The sequence below is a fragment of the Bactrocera neohumeralis genome, chromosome 4, assembly GCF_024586455.1.
Source record: "Bactrocera neohumeralis isolate Rockhampton chromosome 4, APGP_CSIRO_Bneo_wtdbg2-racon-allhic-juicebox.fasta_v2, whole genome shotgun sequence".
NCBI lineage: Eukaryota > Metazoa > Arthropoda > Insecta > Diptera > Tephritidae > Bactrocera > Bactrocera neohumeralis.
In genome coordinates, this window is record NC_065921.1 from 37,105,121 (window position 1) to 37,130,653 (window position 25,533).

General features: G+C 36.9%; 2 protein-coding genes across 4 annotated transcripts in view; one reads left to right on the forward strand and one right to left on the reverse strand.

Annotated features, from left to right (window-relative positions):
• Positions 1-25,533, forward strand: part of LOC126755348 (putative ATP synthase subunit f, mitochondrial) — a 565,888-nt gene that overhangs the window by 191,985 nt on the left and 348,370 nt on the right. The window lies entirely within an intron of this gene.
• Positions 13,659-15,294, reverse strand: LOC126755335 (MIT domain-containing protein 1-like). The gene is made up of 2 exons (XM_050467830.1): positions 14,591-15,294; positions 13,659-14,388 (listed from the first exon to the last, which is right to left on the reverse strand). Exons 1-2 carry the CDS (start codon positions 15,193-15,195, stop codon positions 13,779-13,781), a joined length of 1,215 nt encoding a protein of 404 aa, XP_050323787.1. The 5' UTR covers positions 15,196-15,294; the 3' UTR covers positions 13,659-13,778.

A 25,533-nucleotide genomic window follows, 5' to 3' on the forward strand; every position in this document is an offset into this window, starting at 1 on the left:
CAAATAAATTATTTATCTTTCGGAAATGACACTTCCAACAAGGTCCAAATATTGAGGAACTATGCAGATGAAGAAATTAAGCGAAAATTGCTGATACCTCTTAGGAACTAACTCAGTAATATCTCAGCAGAGTAACTAACTAGGAGGCCAGAAGTAATTTCTCCATCAATCCATGTCATCCATGTAGAATAGCCTGCTGACTAGTCTCAAAGTACAAAAGAAGCTTTCATAGACTTCAAATATCGGGGCCAGAGGCCTCTCATCCCAAGTTTATTACGATTTTACGAAATCATAATTAAGTCTACTGTGATCAAAAAGGTGAATTTGTCTACAAAATGTAAATTCTTATTTATTCTTCTTCAATAACAATTTCATCCCCTTGAAAGTAATTCCGATCCAAAAAAACGAAAATTTGCCGACGCTTTTTTTCCAGTACTCAATACAGTCAGAAAGTTTGTTTTCTTTTATCGCTTTCCAGACCTTCTGCGATTCGGTTTTTATCTCCTCAATCGTGTCAAAACGGCGTCCTGCATCGGCCTTTGAAGCCAGAAGTCGCACAGAGCCAAAGACAAATACAGTAGTTGCGGAGCGATATGAGTCGGAAAAACCAATGATAGTATGACATGATACATTATCATTATCAAGGAACTAAGAGTTGTTCTCCCATAATTCAGAGAAATAACCGCATAACGCTCAAATAATATTTCTCAAAATCGTGGTCCCCTCAAAGTAATTCCTCTTGGCCCCAATACACTTGTGCTAACGTTTTTTCCAATCCTCGAAACAGTTGTTAAAGTCAATTTCCGGCATAGCCTTTGCTGCACGTAACTATTAACGTTTAATGTCTTCAACTGACTCAAAACGGTTTCACTGGAGCGGCCATTTGATTTTGTTGCATAAAACTCAAATATTATCCCTTTTTGACAATTTGGCCCGTCGGAAAGAGTTCGGAGTGCACCACACATCGATAATCCAAGGAAACTGTGAAACATAACCTTAATTTTTGACCATCTTTGGCGTGGTTTTTTCGACTTGGGCTCACCTTTGCCATTTGGCCGACTGATCGTCTGTTTCCGGTCGTAAGCATAGATCCAAGACTCATCGCCAGTAATAATAAGTTTCCTGCCATTCCGGAAGTCGGAGAGCCAGTGATTTTGGAAGCAATCGTACTTTCACTTTTCTTAGGCCCAAATGATCTTTCAAAATGGGTTTCACTTATCCTTCCGATATTCCAACGATGCCAGTGAGATCTCTGACTGTTATTCGTCGATTCTCAAGCACTAATTACTTTATTTTATTGACGTGTTGATCATTAGTTGATGTTGATAACCGTCCTGCACTTGGCTCATCGTACAACGCGTTCTCGACATTCTTTGAATAATTTGTACCAATCAAAAGCACTTTCTTGCGACAAACAATTATCTCCGAAGGTTTTTTCCAACATTCTGAACGTTTCGGCACCAGAAATTTGATGCTGTACACAAAATTTAATGGAGCTTCTTTGTTGAATAATTTCAATCATCGTCACTGACAGTCATACCAATTTAGAAAAAAATATTTTTTGCACACAACACTACTTTAAAAATAGCCCGAATATACCGTTTAAGATTTCATTAAATTCTTATGAAAACTAATTTAACATTTTCACAAAACTGTCCACATTTCATTTACGCATTGTTTGTGCAATAAAACTAACTCGAAGAGATTAATTTCTATTTTATGCCTTGTATGGAGGCCAGGGAGATGGATTTCCAATACTTGTAAGTAACGTGGAAGTTATTCAATGCTACAAAAGATGGATTGGAGGATGGTGACAAATGACTTACGCAAGTCACGCAAAATTCACTTGGGAGTAGCCAGAAACGATTCTTTTACATATGGTTCAAGCAGCTCACGACTTCCGGTCTTTCACCAAGTATCCTCTGGGTAGCCTAAAATCATTAATTTGAAGGCGTGCTAAAGTGAGAAGGAGAAACATCCCCTCCATAGGGGCGTGCGCTTTTTACCCGCCACGTAAAAAACACTCCCAATGAAAAGGAACAAATAGCCTCGGAAGAGAAACCCCCTTTGGATGACGACCATGGCTAACGAAATAAGGACTACGAATTTAAAGCTTGCACCTGGAATGTCAGGCCCTTAATTGGGAAAATGGCCCAGATGGTTTATGTCCTCGTGAAAATAAAGGCTAACATCACCGCCATCCAAGAAATACGATGGACGGGACAAGGACCGAAGCAAGTAAGTCCTTGTGGCATTTACAGTGCCCATATAAAGGAGTAGGATTCGTGGTGGAAGAGAGACTACGGGGAAGGTTCGACATCGAGAAGCTGCAATCACAACAGACAGCCGAACGATTTTCTACTCGAAAAGGAGCTGTCTTTATGCAGCGATGTCTGAATTTTGTATCCCCGCAAAACTAATACGGCTGTATAAACCGACGTTGAGCAATACTAAACGCTGCGTCAGGATCGGGAAGGGCCTTTCCGAGCCGTTTGATACCAAACGAGGTTTCAGACAAGGCTACTCCTTTTCGTGCGCATTCTTCAATTTACTATTGGAGAAAATAGTTGGAGCTGCAGAACTAAATAGAGATGGTACCATCTACTATAAGAGTGCACAGCTGCTGGCGTTTGCCGATGATATTGATATCAAACAAACAGTCGTCGCGACTAGGCTCCCACCTCACTGTTGACAGTCATAACTTCGAAGTTGTAGATAATTTCGTCTATCTTGAAACCAGCATTAACAGCAACAACAATGTCAGCCCGGAAATCCAACGCAGGATAACTCTTGCCAACAGGTGCTACTTCGGACTGAGTAGGCAATTGAAAAGTAAAGTCCTCTCTCGACGAACAAAAACCAAACTCTACATACATATATGTCACTCATTATTCCCGTTCTACTATATGGTGCAGAGGCATGGACGATGAGAACATTTGATAAGTCGGCCTTAGGAGTTTTCGGAAGAAAAGTTCTGCGGAAGATTTATGGTCCTTTGCGCGTTGGCCACGCCGAATATCGCATTCGATGGAACGATGAGCTGTATGAGATATACGACGATATTGACATAGTTCAGCGAATTAAAAGCGAGCGGCTCCGTTGGCTAGATCATGTAGTCCGAATGGACGAAAACACTCCAGCTCTGAAAGTATTCGACGCAGCACCCGCCAGGGGAAGCAGAGGAAGAGGAAGAGCTCCACTCCGTTGGAAGGACGAGGTGGAGAAGGACCTGGCTACGCTTGGAATATCCAATTGGCGCCACCTAGCGAAAAGAAGAAACGACTGGTGCGCTGTTGTTAACTCGGCTATAATCGCGTCAGCGATGTCTACGCCAGTAAAGAAGAAGAAGGCAAGATGACGCAATCTGTATATGGAGGAAAGTCAACACGAAGATCGAAAGTTTTTTAATCGGTATACCAGGCCTATGGAAATGTATGGATGCAGCGGTAAATAGAAATAATGGAACAAACTCCTCTGTTTATAAACGGATGATATATTGAATAAACATGTCGTGAAACAAATTTCGTTCTTCATTCTGATCACTAAGGCGTATGCACACATTAAACTATAACTAATAATAGATTGTCAAAAAAGTCTTGCGGTATTTTCGCTAGTTGGCGCTGAAAGCGCGTAGTTCTAGTTTTATTCGTCGCATCGAGTCTTATTTCACGCGCTAACACGTGTTTGATTGATTGTCGTTTCTTTTAAGTCGTTCGTGAGTTATAGCGTCGCAAACATGGAGCAAAATAAAGAGAAAATACGGCATATTTTACAATACATACTACTACGATAAAGGGAAAAATGCATCTCAAGCCGCCAATAAAATGTGTGCAGTTTATGGACCCGATACAGTTTCCATTTCCAACGCACAACGATGGTTTCAACGTTTTCGTTCTGGTGTAGAGGTGGTCGAAGATGCGCCACGCTCCGGAAGGCCTGTCGTCGAAAATTGCGATAAAATCGCTGAATTGGTCGAAAGAGACCGGCATAGTAGCAGCCGTAGCATCGGTCAAGAGCTGGGCATGAGTCATCAAAAATTCATTTCAATTTCAATAAAAAAAAAAATTCAATACAAATACCGCAAGACTTTTTTGACAACCCATTATTATAGTCGCTTATTTTGTTTACTTTAATTTTTGCCTCAATATGCTAGAAAATTTAGAAAATATGATTATCAATGCGCAATTACTTTCAGTTTTATAAACAAAAACGATTATTCACTAAATACGGCTGATTAACCAATTTGTCTCATTTGCTCTTATCTCTCTGATTTCATAGACGTCAACATTATTTAATATAATTAATAACCGCTTGGCGAGGTTTAGATTTCGTCTTATGGCGATAATTTATTGAATTAATTTTCAATTCCCGCAATACATAAATTTGCATTTCAAAAACATAATCGAAACCGGAAAATGTTCGAATCTACAAGTTACTTTTAGAATTAGGAGCATACTATCTATGTATGTATATATAATTAGACCAGTGTAGTAAAACCGCTTTAGTTCTAATAAATATGTATTTGGCAAAGGTGATCCTAAACTGAATTCATTGAAAACATAATGACGGTATTTCCAGTTCAAAGAACTTAATGAGTCAATACGAAGCGGAGGAGGTGAGTTATCGTAATTCCGGCTTGTGTGACGCTGAAGGCCTTTTGGTTGTAAACTATTTGAGGAATGCTGCTGTGGTAACAGTACTTACTTTCGCTTATATCATATCAACTATCTTCAGTTTCTTATTTAGTATCTATAACTAGCCCAAGCCAAACTACTCACTAAGTTTAGTCTAACAAGCCTTGCATTGGAGAAAAACCAGTCGCCGAATAACTGAATTTGCATATCTTTTGTTGTTCGTCAGCGTCATTCATGCTTTATGCCGACCAGTTTTTATTGTATTATAGACACATACACACGTATATTATATATTATGGATATTATTAAATGTGATATGTGTCTTTATTATGATGCGATATTCACGTGTGAGAAATTTGAAAACAAAGCCTTTTTATGTGATTAAATCCATTGTATAATCGATAACAATGGCATAGTGGACGTAAGCAATCGATCCACCATTTCGGAACATTTGTCATTTTGTGATGAATATAGAAAACTTTTCACGTTTTTCCATATTTTTCAAAAAGTAATAAGTCTATGCTTTGTCGGTGTTTTTTATTTAAAGTTTTTTGTATAAAAATCCGTAATTAATTCTTATCAAATTCAAGTTTTTTACTAACCTTGGAAATATTTATTATCAATAATCGTGCGAATGACATGTTTAGTAGTTTCACGTTTTATTTTAATGAAACATGTATTTATATTTATAAGCAGTGCACACACACACGCTCGTTCTCCTACGCATGCGTACACGCTTTACCGCTAAGCAACGAGAAACACGTGGTAATCAAAGAACTTAATACTCTCGCAATATTTTGCCTATGAGTGTAAAGGTTTTGTCTTAGCTAACGCTACTTGAACAGCTTCACACTCTTATAGAAGATTGTACCTCATGTATTCAGCTCTTCAGCTCGAAATATTCTATCCAAGAGTAGATTGAAGAAGTCACACGAAACGGAGTCGACTTGTTCGAAACCTCGTTTGGTAACGAACGGCTCGGAGAGGTTCTTCCCGATCCTGACGGAGCTTTTGGTTTTGCTCAACGTCAGTTTACACAGCCGTATTAGTTTTGCGGGGATATTAAATTCAGACATCCCGGCTGTCAAAAGCCGAAAAGGTGGTGTGTGTCTATTTTCGCCACCATATTTGAATAGCAGACCGGCAATCCAGCGACAGCCGCTTTGTTGTTCTTTAGACGAGTATGTGATGCGATGCTTAATGAAATTTTCGAAAGGGTTGACCATAGGGACCAGCAGGATCGCCAAAATCATGTGCACAAGGTGTCGAAAGGACTATAGGGAGGCTGTCGATATAACTTATTTCCATCATATGCGAGTGGTATGAACAGCAGCAGCGACCGTACATGCAGAAAGAGCATGGAAGTAGACACGAGAGAGAAACTGGAACACCTCCTATGCTTCTGTCCAGCCTTAAAATCCGTTCATAGCTATAACAATCGGCGTTATCGGATCGGAGCCACGCCTACTTCCAATATAACGACATTTTGAAATTCTTTTGATTTCTTGACATTGCAGCACTATATTTGAACGTATCTCGAACACTGGCAATAATTGACACTTGAACAAAGGTTACACCAAATCCACTACACAAATACAAAACTGATCAAAATAGGTCCACACTTTCCACTAACCCCCTTCAATCAATTTTAAAGTTCTCAGTTCTTCCGGGGGACTTTAACAGGCAATACCACTATGGGCAAAAAATAGTAAAGCGTCTTCAAAATCTATGTCGTTTTTCCAATCCTTGAAACAGTTGTTAAAGTAAATTTCCAGAATAGCCTTCAATGCGCGTAGCGATTCACGTCTTCAGTTGACTCAAAACGGAACGGTCGTTTGAGTTTGGTGAAAAGGCAGAAGTAACTCGAACTTGAATCAGGCAAATACGCCGATTGCACGATATCGATTGAACCTTTGGCGAAAAACTCACCAAGTATCAATGCAGTATGCGACGGTGCATTATCATGGAGCAAAATTCAAGAGTTTTCGGAACATAATTCTAGTCTCTTTTTACAAATAGTTTCGTGCAAACGACGTATAACACCGTTTGGCCGGTTGGAAGGAATGCGGAGTGCACCTCCTTTGACGTGGTTTTTTCGGCTTCGGCTTACTTTTACAACAATATACTTTTATCATCTATTTATTATCTATTTCCGATTCGTAAACATAGATGCAATACGTTAACGCGTCGCTGCTTTTCAAAAAAAATTAGTTATTTTGAAACCAATCGTGTTTTCACTTTACTTAGGCCCAAATGATCCCTCAAAATGGTTTTTACTGATTCTTCTTATATTCCAGTAAGATCTCTGACTGTAAATCGTCATTCTCAAACACCAATTCCTTTATTATATTGCCGTGTTGATCATCAGTGATTTTGGATGGCCGTCTTGGACGTGGTTCATCGTCAACGCGTTCTCAACCCTCTTTTAAAAATTATTACCAATCAAAAATACTTGCTCGCAACAAACAATTATTTTAATGGCACTTATTTGTTGAATAATTTCGCTCATCGTAAAAATCGCCAAAAGCACTTTATGTACTTCAGAAAGACAAGCGTATACTAAACACTAATGATTATTTTAATGTGACATTTGACACAGATGTCACTGACAGTCCACTGTCCACAGTCCACCACTGACAGTGACCTAGAAAAAAGTTTTGACGAATGGGTTTTCGCCGAAATTTAAATTAATAGGTCTTACTAATTTTTGCCCACAGAATTATATGAGATTTATTAATAAAATTAATATATTGATATAATATGACGTGTTTGTATTTTAGAAACGTGTTTGTATTTTAGGAACTACTGTTGCGATCCAAAAATTATATTCGCCAATATATAGCGCGAACATCTATTCTTCGGATGGACCCGTACTTATCACGTCCCTACTTTATTTATACAAATCGCTCATTCAAGAACCGAATACTTTGTATATTTACACAAAAGTCGAATCTATTTAAATAAATTAATTAACACCGCGAGAATTTGAATATGATACACTTAACTACAAACTAGATGATGTTATTAATAATATTTACAATGGAACTTTGGCATATAAATAAGTATACGTGTATATACATATGTATGTATATATGTTTCATATTAAGCGGCTCACAAACCATTATAACAGCGGAGCTCATTTGGCTGCGGCTTCCGTGTGTCATTAGCTGTCGAACCAGCCACTCACCGCCGGCCGCAGCAGCCGCAATCGCCACAACAGCTTAGCGGGTTTAAAGTGTCGCTACATTTTGTGAATTATTATTGAATTATTTGTGACATACAAACAACACATACACATATACTTCTTTTTTCGTAAAAAAATATTTCTTCCCAATAACTCGGTGCACTCCAAACCACTAATGACTAACTAACCGCAAAGAAATATTTGAAATGATTTACTTGAGACGCAGATTGAAAACTTTATTATTTCTCCACTGGTGAAGCTGTGACGTTTAGTTATTTTGATTGTGTCAGCACAGCCAAATTGTATTAATTTGATTTGTACATGACTCGTCCAAATATTTGCGCATTCGTAGTGCCATAAACGAGCCCTCCACATGCTGAGTCAACGCCTGTGCGCTTCCGCATTAGAACTCAAGAGGGAATTCGCGCCAACAGCGCCGCCAAGTACTTAGGCATGGGCCTCAGACACTCAAATCACACTTGTGTGCAAATATTTATATTCATCTGTTGTTTGCGAATTCAGTGGCTAGTTTGCGCTATAGAAATTTTAGTCAAAAGAAAACAATGAATTTATAATTTAATAAAATAATTGTAGGCAAATAAAAGAAACACTTGAAAACTGTTGAGAATTTACACTACTTATTTTTGGTGTACGTACCTGTTTAGCATATATTAGCAAATTTTTGTTGTTTTAACGTCCGTTAGGTTATTGGCTTATGAAATATGGATAAGTGTTTACCAAATTTAAATTTTGCTGTATAAATTTTCTACTGGCGTCACAAGCGGCGAGCTTGAATTAATAATAAAAAAGTTCCGTTATATTCGACAATAATACGAGTATAATGGAGAAGATTGTGGTACAGGGTTTTGTCCGGGAAGTAATAGGACTGAGTCGATTAAAAAAATTTATTGAACCAATCGTTACAATTCTTTAAAAACTTTCAAAATAGGCTCCTTCTGCGTCGATGCAGCGCTGCCAGCGCAATTTCCAAGTATTGAAGGCGTCGCGGAGGCATTCTCCGCTTGGTTCCCCTCTGTCGTATCAAAATGCTTGCGGAAAATTGCCTCTTCCTACCAAAACATGTACTATTTACTATCACGATGAAATACGCCAAAACCGTTATTTATTTTTCAAGGTGTCAGTAATATTAAAAGAAATTATTTTAGACATTTTCACTACGTGAGCAATGTCACTCATAGAAAAGTCAAGTGTTAATTGAAAGCAAAATATTAAATATACGCGTAACTCTCTGGGAATACTCACGACAGAATAACATGATAACTACTCGAGATGATTAACACAGAAGAGCTGCGAAAACGGAACTTAGTCATGAATCGGAAGTGATCCCAGAATGAATCAGAACTTAAGTTCTTTTTTTGACAACTCTGTCATAACTGATTCCAGGCGTCAAAGTATTTTCGGTAGACTCGTACACACTGCATCACCCGAGCGAATCAGAGGCGAATCACCATTTTTTCGTATATAATAGTTGAGTCAATTAGTGCTACCTTTCACTTCAATTTGGAATTTTTCACAGCCAAAGGTGCTAATTGAACTTAAACCAATAATTATGTGGATATATTCCGGTGTGCTTTTCTGGCGCCTCTTCGTGTTAAATCTGACAAGTTACGAAATTGCATGAAACCACAGGTGTTATGGACTATATGTGCTAAAATGGGATTGAACTCGGGATGTTTTCATTGTTGGTTTTGTGTTTGGCCTCATTGTTGTTCCATAAATAATTACTGAGGTTTTCCTTTTATAGCTTGCACATTGTTTTTAAAACTTTGTTAATTAAATTTAATTAGTAATACTAATTAACCATACGAAATAATAAAACACGCAAAAGTAAATAAAATGATACATTACAAATTTTCCGCTTAATCCGACTTCTCACGAAATCTCTTAGTACTGATTCATTGGAAATTTTTACAAATCATGAAGCCACTTACACACATAGCAGCGAAAAGGATTTGAGATTATGAGCTGGCCGACTCAATTCTTTGAATCTTAACCGTTGAAAGTAGAGGTACTTAATGCTGCGCAAAGAGAGAATCTCTTAATCGAAAAAACTTATGGAATGTTCTTTTTTCAATTTTCTTCGAGAATCGTAAACTTTCAGTCATCCAACAACTAACTGATAACTAGGTAACCTTACTTTGTAAGATGATTTTAATGCTTTTAATGCTCGAGAAATTGTTGTATTGATTGTTATTATTCGCCATCTAGCTTTTTTCCCCTACTGCTTTCTTGTCAAAAAATGTACACGTCAAAGCAAAAACGGAATTATCGAGATGAAAGTGTTATGAATGGCAATAGAAAGATTCTTTTTCGATTTTAAAAACTTAAAACAAATATAGGGATTGTCCGGAAAGTACAAAGACTGTTTCGATTTTCGATGCGTCGATGCAGCGCTGCAAGCGCGATTTGCAAGCATTGAAGGCGTCACGGAAGACATTCTCCGGAATAGCCATGAGAGCCGAGTGCATGCTGCTTGGATCCCCTCTGTCGTCTCAAAATGCTTGCCTTTCATCGGGCTTTCTGGCAAGGAAACAAAAAAAAGTCCGGGGTGGCTGTAGGCGGCTGCAGAAGCGTTGGGATGCCGGTCTTGGTTGGGTAGCTGCTCACAAGAAAGGCGGTGTGAGCCGGGATGTTGTTGTGGTGCAATTTCCAATCGGCTGCGATGTCATGTCGGACCCGATTGACCCTTCGTTTGAGTCTCTTGAGGACTTCCACGCAAAACATGACGTTCACGGTTTGTCCAGGAGGAACAAATTCATGGTGGACGATGCCTTTGATTTCAAAAAGGGCAATGAGCATCGTTTGAACCTTGGATTTGCTCATTCTTCCCTTTTTTGGGCGAAGAGACGCTGGCGTGTGCTACTCGGAAGGTTGCCTCTTTGTCTTGGGATCATACTCAAAGTTCCATGACTTGTCACCTGTGATTACGTTATTCAAAAATTGGTGGTCACTTTCGCACATGTTCAAATTTTCTTGGCACACTTCCACTCGCACACAGAATTAAATCACGTACCTCTGCTCTAACGAACGCTGCATTTTCGGCTTGCACCACTCACAGAAACACGACGTACGAAAATTCTTGTCCGGAATCTCCAGGTGCTCGGAGACAACTGATCAGCCGCTCCTCTACCGAATCCGGTCGGTGCGTGCACGCACTGAAATACAGTCGCGGCGGAAAAAAATCAGTCCTAATACTTTCCGCCCAAACCCTGTATAATTATAAATAGTATAGAAAGCAAAACAAAACGTCTATTTAACCGTTTTTCGACGCGGTTAGAAGAATTCTTTTTTAAAGAAAGACAATTACCGTGGAGGCGTTAGAGCAGAGTTGCATGACAATAGCTGCCTGCTTGTTTGAACATTTGGTATAGATATGCAGTTTGTTCGATTCACAAATATATAATCGGCTTCAGTATAAATCAAAATATCAATTGTGATGTGCTGCAACTCTAATCCGTAAATGGCGGATTTCGATATCTAATCCTTCTTGCTCCATTCTCCTGTTGTGTTAGTACTATAAGAATCGTTCAGAAAATTCAATCGTAGCTTTTTCATTTTTATACTCTGAACAAGTTGCAATAAGTTGCCCAAGAAGTCTACGAAGTCTGTAAAATCCAGAAGAAACCGTTGGAGATCCCATAAAATATATCTATATCTATAAAAAGTAATCCCTCTTTTCGTTGTAATTTTATAACTTAAGAACGGGCTCTCCTATCCAAACCAAATCTTTAAGCTTCGTTTCGCACTACAGGTATTTAGTATTTAGTTTATGTGAAGTTCTTTTAAGGGGCGGATTGTGCTGTTAAATTGTTATGTTGTTATGAGTATTTTATATGAAGAAAAAATGCCACGAGCCAGACGAGCAAATATAGGGTCGGCGAACGCGTAATACAAAGATATGCCATTACTAACACGATCACAGACTGCAGATGAACGCGCACAAGCTAATGCATCGCAGCGTGAACGTAACACACGAAATAGATCTGTTGCCCTTGCGCTTGCACGGCGCTCACGAATACGTCGTTCTATTTCGGCTAAAATGTTGCGTGCTGCTTTTAATTACAACAGCCAGATTGATTGTAGTATGTACGGATACATTGGAATGATGGACGCAATTTGTCCACATTGTTATCCGGCTAACTTTCAAGGTGAAACGCCCGGTATGTGTTGTGTTAAAGGCAAAGCATTTAAAAGTCCACCCGAAACATTGCATTTTGTAGGTTTTGGGACATCTCAAACGTCGAAGCTTTTTTTGAGTCGTGTTCAAAAACACAATTCGACATTTCAAATGACATCAAAAACAGAAAAAACGTTAACTTCGGTTGCACCGAAGCTAAATACCCTTCACAGGTGCATTTCTGTTAGTAACTATGTGTTCAGTTTGTATGGAAGCTATACGCTATAGTCAACCGATCTGATCAATTTCTTCGGAGATTATATTATTATCCTACATAAGCAGTAATCCATGTCAAATTTCGTGAAGATACCACGTCAAATGCAAAAGTTTTCCATACAAGCCCTCCTTTTATTCCGATCGTTCGGTTTGTATGCTATAATGAGCCGATCTGAACAATTTCTTCCGATATTACATTATTTCTATGAACAATAACTCATACCAAGTTTCGTGAAGATATATCGTCAAATGAGGAAGTTTCCCATGCAAGCATTTGATTCCCATCATTCAGTTTGTATGATAGCTATATGCTATAGTTAACCGATCTGAACAATTTCTTCGGATATTACATTGTTGCCTTAGAAAATAATCTGTACCAAATTTCGTGAAGATACCACCTCAAATGCAAAAGTTTTCCATACACGCACTAGATTCCGATAGTTCAGTTTGTATGGTAGCTATATGCTATTGTTAACCGATCTGAACAATTTCTTCGGAGATTCCATTTTTTCTTTAGAGAATAATCTGTACCAAATTTCGTGAATATATCTTGTCAAATGTGAAAGTTTTCCATACAAGAACTTGTTTCCGATCGTTCAGTTTATATGCCAGCTGTATGTTATAGTGGTCCGATATCGGCCGTTCCGACAAATGAGCAGCTTCTTGAAGAGAAAATGACGTTTGCAAAATTTCAAAACGATATCTTAAAATCTGAGGGACTAGTTCGTATATACATATACATACAGACGGACATGGCTAAATCGACCCAGCTCGACATACTAATCATTTATATATGTATATACTTTAAAGGGTCTCCGACGATTCCTTCTGGGTATTACAAACTTCGTGACAAACTTAATATACCCTGTTCAGGGTATAATTAGTATACTATTGCAAACACTTGCTGTAGGCAATGAAAAAGTTCTTTAAAATTTCATTGTAGCTACGATTGTAACTGCTAAATCAAAACGCGGTTTTTGATACCGCCTAACCCTATGATTCCAACTGTTATGCCGTTTCAGTTCAAACGATTACAACTAGGTTCAAAATAACTGGCAATTAATGAAATATTTTTTTAAGATTATCTCTTTCATCGCGGCTACGTCTCAGATGGTCCATCCGTTGAGTCCAATTTTCTATGACTCGTTCGAGCAATTCGACAGGTAACTGCCGAATTACAGGCGTGATGTTTTGCTCCAAGGCGTGAATCGAAGATGAATTGTCCACATAGATTTAGACTTTACATATCCCCACAGAAAACCCCATAAAACTAGCAGGCCTAACGTACCTTTAGGTACTTCCCTAGCTTCAATTCTTAAAAGTTGCAAGAATATGAAATATTCGGTTATACCCGATCTTTGTTCTTCTTTACTTGTTCGAGTATAAATTTATATTTGAGTTTTCTATTTCTTATTACTGAGTTATATTTTTATTTTTATTTTCCTATTTTTTTATAATTTCTATAAAATAAATTACTTTCGGTCACTATGATTACCGTCTATTATAAGAACTTGACTAATTTCTAATATTCCGATTTATTTCGCTCTTAAGCGTGCAATAAACTCTCCATTAGATCCGTTCTGTCCGCCTTCGAAATAGATTCGGAGAAGGGTTTGCCTTGATAAATATCCACCTCGGCGCTTTCGCAACGCCGAAAGTCAAAATCGTACAGACCCAACTTGTAGTACTTTGTGAATGGCTTGTAAATATGTAAACCGCGCCTACAGCGTATTACTACACCATTGTTGAAAACAATACGCGGCTTCTTTAATTGTTCGTCGAATTGGTAGTTGAACGAAATATTGCCACTCTCCAACTCTTCGCGCAAATCATTTAACACATCCTTTTGCAGATTGCTGGACTTAGGACTAGCGCGAGTAATTACACGCAAGAACATCAGATTTGGACAATTCTTCACAAGCACTTCGACAAAGTTAATTAAATGTTCCAGATGGCAGCTTTGAGTGAGACATGGTTCGTAAATATGCACCACCGATACTTTTTCGTTCAAATAGCAGCCGATTAGCTTTTCATAGCTGCGGCCCCGTGAACCCTCCGTGATGGCGATATGTTCCGTAATCTTGCAGCTGAACAAGTTCTGTTCGATTTGATCACGCAGACGCTGCACGTGCTTTTCGTAACTACTGAGATATTTTCTGAAAGAAAAAATTGGAAAAGAAATTTTTTTTTTGAAAAATACTATAAAAGATCATCTCGATGAACATTTTTAAAGCATAAAAGTGGTTCTAGGAGTATACATATATCAAAAACTGAAGAAGTATGCTCATGAATAAATATTCACCACTATAGAGATTTACTGAGGCTTGACCTTTTATTTGTATATATGTATGTATGTACCTGTAACTATCTAACATGTCTTCGTTTTGTTCGTTGTCCGTGCAGATTTGCAGTTTTACGAGACTTTCTTCGTATAGCATGCGTGCCTCTAACACATGACCGCTCAGTTCGCACTCTAGCGCACGCATTATTAGCTCTTTAATGTCTTGCATCAATGTTTTGTGATCTGGCTTCTTTGTTTTGTTGTCACTGCTCCTTTTCATATCTCTTGATTCACGATCGCTTTTAACAGCTCTCATATCCCTCGAACTTTTGACGTTGGTTATTTCGCGTTCGCTTTTTGATTCATGCTGTCTTCGATGCGCTAATTCGTTTCGTGAAGTACGTTCAATGTTATTCTCATAATAATATTTTTCGTCGCTATCTTTTCGTCTCTCGCGATCGGATTTCGAGTAGCGCTCACTTCTGCTTTCGCGATCATGCTCTCTTCTACGTTCATGTTCAGTCTTTAAACCACGTTCGCTTCTTTGTTCGCTCCTTTTCTCCCTAGCATCCTTAAGAACTTTGGAGTCTCTAACATTACGCTCTCTTTTGGATTCACAATTTTCTTTGCCTCCCATAGATTCCCATGTAGATTTTGAGCCTTTGGATGATTTTTTCTCCATATCGTATTTAACTAAATTTTGATCACCAATCCCTGATTCCAAAAATTTATGTACATATATTTTTATTTATTTATCAAAATTGTTTAGCTACATTTTCCAAATGAAGATTTGACAGTTATTTTATTTTTTATTGATTAAAATGATTTCCTTCATATGAATGATTGAGACCTTGAAAGGATTGACATTGTGTGCTCATATATACATATTTTCGAATATAGTGAAATCAAATTACATTAAGCAATATTTACGAAAATGTCACGAAAAATGTAGGTGCTATTACTACATATGTACACTTCAAAAATGATGGTTAAAATCTTTACACACGAAAAAATAAAGCTTCAACGACTTGTGTATGCAATAGATTGTCGCGCAGTGTTATTTCTTAACATCTGACCGTGATCGCTCTTTGGCATTTATTTTTTGAAGATTATCTTAGATAGTCCATCCCTTGAGTCCAATTTTCGATGACTCGTTCAAGCATTTCGTCTGGTATCTGGCGAATGACGCATGATATCATATGGTCTTTGGTGGTCGAGCGGCTTCAGTTCTTAAACAAGCTATATTTGGTACACTTTCAATTGAAGATCTCGTCGTAAAATGCCTCAAGTCGTTCCATACGTCCGTCCAAGCTGCTGCAAATGGCGCTGAATCGACTCTCAACGATCTTCGTGTACTCTATCAACTACGGCTGCTACATTTTCTTCCATGCGTACTAGACGTGGTCTATTCGGTGGAATATTATCCAATAATGAGTGTTGGGTCTTAAGATGGATGATGGTGTTGCGAATAGTACGCTCAGTTGCCCGATTATGTTGACCATTAGTTGAGCGACGCGCGCGAAACACATAGAGTAATTTAGGGTATTGTGATATAGGCATACTTTTTTCGATGACTAATCAACTTTTTGAAGAGGAAACCAGTATAATTTCTATTAATGCGATAGGTTCAGGCATTTCCCAACATATTCCGAAATAGTATTGCATTTTGTTCAGTTTTGAGGAAGCTATTATAAAGTATGTAAGCATTTGTCATAGTTGGTATACATAGTAAAATATTTGAAAAGTCATTCACAAGATTTGCAAACGAATATTGCCTGGCGTTTAGGGAGGCATTTGCTATGTGCCCAAACTAAGTCGCATTGCAAGCATGGAGTCCAAGTCATGACTTCCCCATCTGCCCCAAGGTTTTATTGCAAAAAGCGCAGGCGGTGTCCTTAGTAGGAGGAATTTCTGCCCAATATTCCTCGTCTGAACTGGGTAATATCAAACTTTTATCCGACTTGCTTGATGCACTTTTCCTAGTCTGCTTTAACCGTATTTTCCCAGCTACTTTACCCGGCATTAATGCCCGCTTCACGCTTTTCTTTTTTTTGCGGTTTTCAGCATTTTTGATGCTTACTTCCAACGCTGCCTTAAATGGTGATGTTGTAAGTATTGTCGCTTCGGAACGCTTACCTATCGAGCTAGTTTTCTGTATCAGTTTAGGTGGAGATGAGATCTCCCATGGCGTGATTAAGTGCTGCATGGCTGCTTTACTTGTGCTAGCGATCGGTTCTTCTAAATCGCTTTCATCTCTGATTTGTGCGTCTTCCGCTTGATGTTTTTCATGAATAAAATCGCTTTCCTGAAACTTGTTCTTATCAAATGGATAAATCCCAGTACATTTGAACCCATTAATCGCTATTTGCGCAGTTTGAACTTTAAGATAAGCTTTTGCAAAGAGTTCTACAACATCGAGTTGTGTCACCTCCCGGCCTTCTTCACGCATAAATCGTCTTATTTCCTCATTATAGTAAGTTTTAAGGGGTCCCATAAAGAATTTGTCCAAAGGTTGCATTTTATGCGTACAATGGGTGGCAAGGATAAAATTATAACGCCATTTTCACGAGCTTTATCAAGAACCTCAATATTTCTTGTATGGCTATAGTGACCATCTAAGATCAAAAGGACTGGGTTCTCCTTAGAAGGATGTGTAAACCGCATAAAATGGTCAAACCACATTGTAAATATTGGAATTTGTATCCATCCGGATATGTGACAGGCAGAATCGGAGCCAGGTGGAGCATGTTTCATTAAAAGCGGAGAAGGTTTTTTTCTTGGAAAAATGAAGTACGGGGGAACAAAGGCACCACCTGCACTCATGCAGCTTACAACTGTTATGAGAGATCCTCTCTCAGCTGATGTTATGCATCCAATTTGTCTTTTGCCTTTTGCAGCTAAGACTCTTGGCTGCCTACTTTGCATAATAGACACTCCTGTCTCATCCGCGTTCCAAATCCTGTTTGGAGGAAATTTAAACTTTTCATACTCGTTTTTCAGTAAACGGTAAAACTTGTTTACGTTCTCCTCATTGAAGCCTTTTATTCTGTCTAATGAAGTTCCAGTAGCACTGCGTATGCTTATTTCAGTCTTATGTCTTTTAAGGAATGCGCGCAACCAATCTCTTCCAGCACATTCCTTCGTTATAGAAAATGGATTCACAATATTGTTGCGCTTTGCTATTTGAAAAGCAAGCGAGCGGACATCGCTACAAGTAAGCCCCCAAAATTTTGCCTCCATATCTTTTAAAAATCTTACCAGCTCTAATTCGACGTCTCTGCTAAAGACCGGTCTCCGGCCTAATGGCGTAGCTAAAACATCATCGACTTTTTTATCACTACGAGAAGCTCTTTGCAAAGTTGCAAATGGAACACCGTACGTTTTCGATGCCAACAATATTCCCATTTTTTCACCTCTAACAGCTTGGATTGCTTTTTTCATGTTTTTTGCATTCCACTTACGAATTTCCCCCTTTTTCGGCATGACTTATGGTTTTAATATATGTTATTACTTCATTGTTTTTATTAAATACGTTATTTGTTTAATATAATATAATGGGTTTTTAATGTGATATACTATATCACATTGAACAACTATTACCATATCACATTACCCAAACTAGAGCTTTAATGAATTAAAAATTTTTTCATAGTAATTAATTACATAAAAATATATAAATACTTGAAAAGTTGTTAAATATATTTACCAGTAACCAAATTAAAATATAAGAAGTTAAAAATCTACACAAATTTTGGAATTATCTTGTTTCGAAGAGCACGCTAAATTATTGACGAATGAGCTGAAAATGTATTTGCACACTGATGGTAATCTAAGCGCTGTGTGCCATCCGCTGCTTTGCAGTAACACTTTTTTACCGTTGCCATATGACTCATGAAAATATTCTTGTGCAGACGTGCATAGTTTAGAAAATACGCTGGTATATCACTTTACCAACACATATCACAATACCCTAAATTACTCTACTTTTTAGAACGTGAATTTCCGCAATAATGTTAAACCATTTGTAAACGTTGGTCAAGCGTAAGATTTCTATGATGAAATGCTAAACAATATTGAAAAAAAAAAATAATAATATCTGTCGTGATCTGTCAAAAAAGGCTGTCGAGAAAGATACCTCTCTTGGATCACCCGTTATAAAGCATATTTTAACTTCTCTGTTTGCATGCTCACTCCATCACCAACTTTATTGACAATAAATATTCTTTAGTACAAGAAAGTTCCTTATGATGACACAATTGCTGAAAATGAACAGTGACATCTTTCGTTTGTGACCTACTTTCTAAATTAAGATAATGCATTCTGCAAATATAAATTTTTCACGAATAATTCGTATATTAAGTATAAGATATGTCTATAACTGAGATGGTACTCTTCCTCGAGTCTACAGCCGCACTTCAAATACCACCACACCTGAATGCCGCTATAACCATAACTGTTCCGAACCATTACCAAATACTTAAATAGCCAAGCGCCTGCATTTGAGGCAAGGGCAAAGAACCATTGTTAGCAATATATTCTATGTAGGTTGAATTCTATATTTCGGGTTTTTGCAACCCTAGTCTTGCAATCTAACAACTCTCAACTTTATCGTAAAATGTTACATTTATGACGTTATATATACGTTATTTATATGTAAATTTAACCGAGATCGTAGATCACTCCAAACCGGATTTCGTGAATATTGTCCAAAATCAGTTGCCTTTTTTTTTGTAACAACTAGATATACTATAAGATACCTTATAAAAAAACATCTTCCATACAAGAACTTGAGTTTGATCTATAAGTTTCTATGGCAGTTCCGACAAATGAGAAGTTTCTAGGTGAAAAATTTCATAATTTTCATATATAGATGCACTGACAGGCGGACATGGCAACCTACGTAACTATAAGGCCATCAGTCGTCCGATTATAAGCTATGCAACACTGGTATAGTTGACAAATTAGGTAAAGTGCAGATGAGGAAACCAGAAACCCACAGCGTACGAAGAAGCGTTTAAAAGAATCAGCAAATTTAATAGATTTAGCTTGCGCGGTTAAGAATATATTTTAGAGCGGGGCCACGTCCATTTCCACAGATCAATATGTCTGTTGTGGTCCCCCGTACCAACTTTGTATCTTAATTCAGTGCTTAGTGATGGCACATTAACGGCAAGTTCGCAAGGAACTCGTGTACGTATATTTTAACTTTTACTGAAGTTATCGCTTGCACAGACGGACGAACGGACCGACAAGCAGTCACCAGGAGTTCAAATCGTCTCGTTACCTGATCATTTATTTATATGAATATAACTCCATACCTTTGTCGAATAGGTTTTGGTGAAACAAACAGCCGTTAGGTGAACAAAACCATCATACTTTGTAGTAACATGTTGCAAGAATATAATGAAAATGGTGTCCAGCTAATCGCAGCACTATTTTATTATCAGACTAGGTATTTAATAAAACTAAAAACCTTTGTTATAGTTGCATGTCCATAGCTACTATTGTCTTCTTAAGGCATCTGCTAGAGAAACACTGATACTGATGGGTCTCTGTTTGATGTTTCAATAAATGTGTCAAGAAATCACATACAAAATAGCACTCCTGAATGTCTTAGAAGAGCAATTTTGTAAAGAAAATTTGGGAAGATGTAAAGGCCTCCTTTTTCCTTACTTTTAGCTTTTCCAGCCTCTAACTATGTGCTCAGTGTGAAATGGCTTCGAAATAAAAATTAATATTGAATTAAAAAATATTTTAAAAATATTTGTCAATTGACAACAACTTAAATGGACTCAATCTTAATGGCTTCACTGAATCCTGATGGTATAATTTGGAAAGATTGGTGAGGCTTCAACTATTCGCTGAAATATGTGACATGGCAATTAGATCGAAAGATCTACCCATTTGGAAATAAATTAATTATCTATGTTAATATTGAATTACTCGTAACGAACAGTAGCGTGACAAGAAAATTTGTACGAAAGAGAGTATATTTTAACACTCCTTGAGCCCGAAAGTTTTGAAAGAAAATACTATACATTTAGTTAAGCAATTCTAAAAATTAAGAGTAATAAACATCAACTTCGTAAAGAGCTGAATTCAATTCTTAGACGGTTGCTGATAAGCTGGCGCCTATATTGCTGCAATGACATACCAACACCTCAGGGGTACGCCTAAAATCATGTGCTTTCTTGTCACAAACAAAACGCTGATACATATTTCTTTTCTTTTTTGGTTTACTAACTCGATGGATATCTTAATGTGTGCAAATGTATTTGTAGACGCATAATTTAAAAGCGGAAATATTTTAAACTTTTGTTTTTTGTTCACCGATGCAGATAATGCGTTTATGAAACATATGAATTAATCTTTGAATTAATTTTTTGCTTGTTTTATAATGCCGAAAATCATAATTAAAAATAGACGAGATTTTTAAAAGAAATAAAATAAAAAGTAAGGAAGACTAAATTCGAATGTAACCGAAAATTTTATGTTATCGAAATTTGCAAGGATATAAACCGGAGAACTATTTTCATATTTTGCAAAACTTTAATGTACGAAGTAAACATTTATTATTCGACAGAAATTTTAAAGCATTACAATCATGTTTTATACAATATATCACTAAATTAAAGGTTGCATACTAACTTATTTTTATTACCACAGTGTATTTTATTTCATATCCAGGATATTAATACTAAAATCAATCTAGATAACGCAAATGAGATATATGTGATATAAATTCAACCAGTAAGACTAAATTTAATAATATTGGGTATACATAAGTATTAGTGAAAAAGAGCTAAGAGAACGGTCTAGACTCTAGACTAAGCGCAATTTGGGCAGTGTAGAGGCTAGTTGTGCGTTGGCAGCATGAGCCCACATTGCCACTCCCAACGTGTCTTAACACCTAGGGGCAGTTTGAATGGTGCTTGAATGGAGCTCATTGATCCAAATTGCTGCAAGATGTCGCTGATGACAAGTTCAACTTTCAATCAGAGTTGGATAAAATCAGGGCTGCTTTCGATAAAATCGTACGGTATACATACGATTTAATTTAATGCTTCTATCGTTTTTATTTAGTAAGTTATCGCACTTTTTGTAGTCTTTAAACTAACCGTTATATGGAAATTAGGCTGGGCTATAATAAGATATAACATACTTGTATTTTCACATTGTCGGTGGAGGTGCCGCTAGTTGTCCTGAGCAAATTTATTAGGTAGTGGACCCACACACACTTTTAAAATTTTCAAGCCATTTGTTGCACCAAATTACAGTTTTACTATATATCTTAATTTGGAGCTTAGATACGGCATTTTATAAGTTTTCGACTAACCGCTATGTGTGAGCGTGACCATAGCCTGATTTTGCCCATTTATAATAAAGTCAAACCACGTCAAGAGATCCATGAAAATGTCGCAAAATGAACGATAAATATTTCGTCAAAATTTTTTTTGTTTGTTAAAGTTATTGAAGGTTGAAATTTAGAGCATGATAGAATTGTAAATAATTTTCTAATAAACTACTGAAAATAAACCGATTAAATTTTGTGAAGTTTTCTCACGATCCATTTGTTTAAATATTATATAATTTTTTGTTACACAATTGAAATTTTTCATGTGTTCTTCAAACTGAAAAAAAAACAGATGAGTATGTGGAACAACGCGGAAAATATTCGCCTTTAATAATCTGCAAAAAAATTTTTGTTCATTCATACCATTCCAAAGATATTGAATTTTTTGTGCATCATCACGCAATGCGCTTATGCTTCCTGTAATATTCCTGTCCTGTAATATTCTTAAGGTTTTTTTACTTAATTAAATTATTTTTTCAATATTTCGTTATTTATTGGATCTTTAAGCCTGACAATAAGTAATAAAATCTTAAATATATTTAAAAACTAGACACGCTCAAGCATGTGATTGAATTGTTTTGGTAATACGTTGCTCTTTAGTACACAGGCATATCTCTTCTCCTTAGACGTGTTTCATCGCAGGAATGTCCTAAGCCCTAGCCAATGGGCTTGGATGATTTCGGAGTTTAGATATACATATATTTAATTCTACTGACCTCTACTTCTTTCTTTACCATAGGAATACCAAAATCTGTATGGATATTTTCGTTACGCATGTACCATGTAGAACACGTGATTGTTCTAAGCAATTTAGATTGGAACCTTTGTATTATATCAATATTAGTAGCACAGATCGTACCCCACAGTTGAATGCCATAGATCCAAATCGGTTTTATGACCGCATTATATAAAAGCACTTTGTTTTCAAGTCTAAGTTTGGAGTTTTTATTTAAAAGCCAATTTAAATTTGCGGCTCTTATCTGCATGCAAGTCATTTTACTAGAGATATATTTTGTCCACATATATAAGTAAATACCAAGATAAGTTACTTTGTTCGCTTGGAGTTCTAAAGTATTGGTGATTTTAACTGCCGGTCACATTTTTGGTCTTAGCAAAAATGTAACATGCTTACACTTTTGTTCATTTACTTTTATATCATTTATGTAGCCAGTTGACTTGCCATTCTTCGACAGGACTTATAGTACATAAATGCTCCGCTAATATTCTTGATGCTATTATGTGACTTTTGTTACGGCACACGAAAGCTGTGTCATCCGCAAAAGTTGATGTCAATACATTATTAGCTTTTGGAAGATCTGCTGTATATGTGATGTATAGGGTTGTGATTAAAACACTGCTCTGAGGTACACTAGCCTTTATCTGTCGTTCATTAGATATCTCCTACTTTCACCATAAATTGTATATCTGTTAAATAAGACTCCAATTTTTATACTCTCGCAACAAAGTTGCTAACGAGAGTATTATAGTTTTGTTCACATAACAGTTGTTTGTAAGTCCTAAAACTAAAATAGTAAGATATAGGGTTATATATACCAAAGTGATCAGGGTGACGAGTAGAGTCGAAATCCGGATGTCTGTCTGTCCGTCTGTCCGTCCGTCCGTGCAATTGAGTAAAAATTGAGATATCATGATGAAACTTGGTACACGTATTTCTTGGCTCCATAAAAAGGTTAAGTTCGAAGATGGGAAAATCGGCCCACTACCACGACCACAAAATGGCGGAAACCAAAAACTTATAAAGTGTCATAACTAAGCCATAAATAAAGATATTAAAGTTAAATTTGGCACAAAGGATCGCATTAGGGAGATAATAACCACGCCCACCTCCCATACAAAGGTTATGTTGAAAATCACTAAAAGTGCGTTAACCGACTAACAAAAAACGTCAGAAACACTAAATTTTACGGAAGAAATTGCAGAAGGAAGCTGCACCCAGTATTTTTCTAGAAATTAAAAATGGGCGTGGCCTCGCCCACTTATGGACCAAAAACCATATCTCAGGAACTACTTGACCGATTTCAATGAAATTCGGTATATAATATTTTCTTAACACCCTGATAACATGTACGAAATATGGGTGAAATTGGTTCACAACCACGCCTTCTTCCAATATAACGCTATTTTGAATTCCATCTGATGCCTTCTCTGTATAATATATAGTACATTAGGAACCAATGATGATAGCGGAATAAAACTTTACACAAATGCAGTATTTGAAAAATATGTAAATGCCGGATAATGAAGTCTTGATTATCACTTTATCATGCGAGAGTATAAAATGTTCGGTGACACCCGAACTTAGCCCTTCCTTACTTGTTTGTATGTGTAATTCTAAAGGTAGAATTTTTTTAATCTTATATAAAAATACTTCTTTCCGAACCTTATCAAATGCCTGAGTTACGTCTCGAAATATTGCTGAACAGTATTCTCTGTACTCAAATACTTTTTGTTATTTAGTTAATAATTCTATTTACTTGCTCTATCGTTCTGTATTTTGCATGAAACCCGAATTGGTACGTTGGTATTACTACTTTTTTCATATAGGCATGTTGGAGTTGACTGGTGGATTTATGGATTTTTGTGCCTTTCGAAGAGAATTTTTCTTGCTTGAATTCGGACACAGCTTCTTTATATACGTTTCGGTGCTGAATTCTTCTTCTCGTTTAAGTGCTTTTCAAGATGTTGGACCCACTTTTGGATCAATGATAAGTGTTGTTCACATAGTTATTAGTACAGGAGAGTAATCAGATGGTAATGTATTACCTTTCATTTGCGATTTATATATATTTTTTATTACAGAAAATCAATTCAATCTGGTAATTTATTACGAATGCTATTCCAATATATTGACTAACAAGAAGATATTATGTCAAGGTCATTGTGCCTATGTATAATAATTAAAATACATCATAAATTATTTCGATTGCCTAGTCCCGTCATTCCTAAAGCAATACCCGTCTCTTTTCCTCATTTTTTAGTTCCTCTTTTATCGTATGAGGGCCTAGGGGAAAGGGGAAACAGAGGCCGCTTCTTTCGCAAAGTTGTCTGCAATTTCGTTTCCTGCAATACCTGTATGTCACGGAACCCAAATAGCCTTAATTTATTTGTCTGCCCACATTTAGTTTGCTAACACATTCCCATACCATGTGCGATTTGACCGTATGTGAATCACCATCAGTCAGCTTGACTGCCACCGAAATTACTAAATTAAATTACTCAATAGCTTACCTTACTAAGAGCGATCCAATTGAACAATTTTCTTGTAAGCCATATCGTTTGTACATTTTATTCAAAACCTTTTATAAGGCAAGAAAATAATTTACATCAACAAATGCTTGCTAACAAGCTAGTGGATAGTAAATATAACTGTTGTCAGATTGCGGAAGTGTTAATTTAACGTTAAGTAAAGCTTATTTTGCATAAGAAAATATATTTGCGCTAGTCATTATTTAGTAATAGCGAAATGATTGAATAATAACTTCCTGTGCTTACGTAGAACATAGAACATGTTTACCAATGCGAAATATTGTTTGGTAAGTATTCACGGAAATTGTGAAATACATATAAGCTGCTCTGCTGAGCGTTGAGAAGAATATAGTTGCAAACGAATTTAAAAAAGCTTTTGAAAAAGTATTCTGGAAGTCT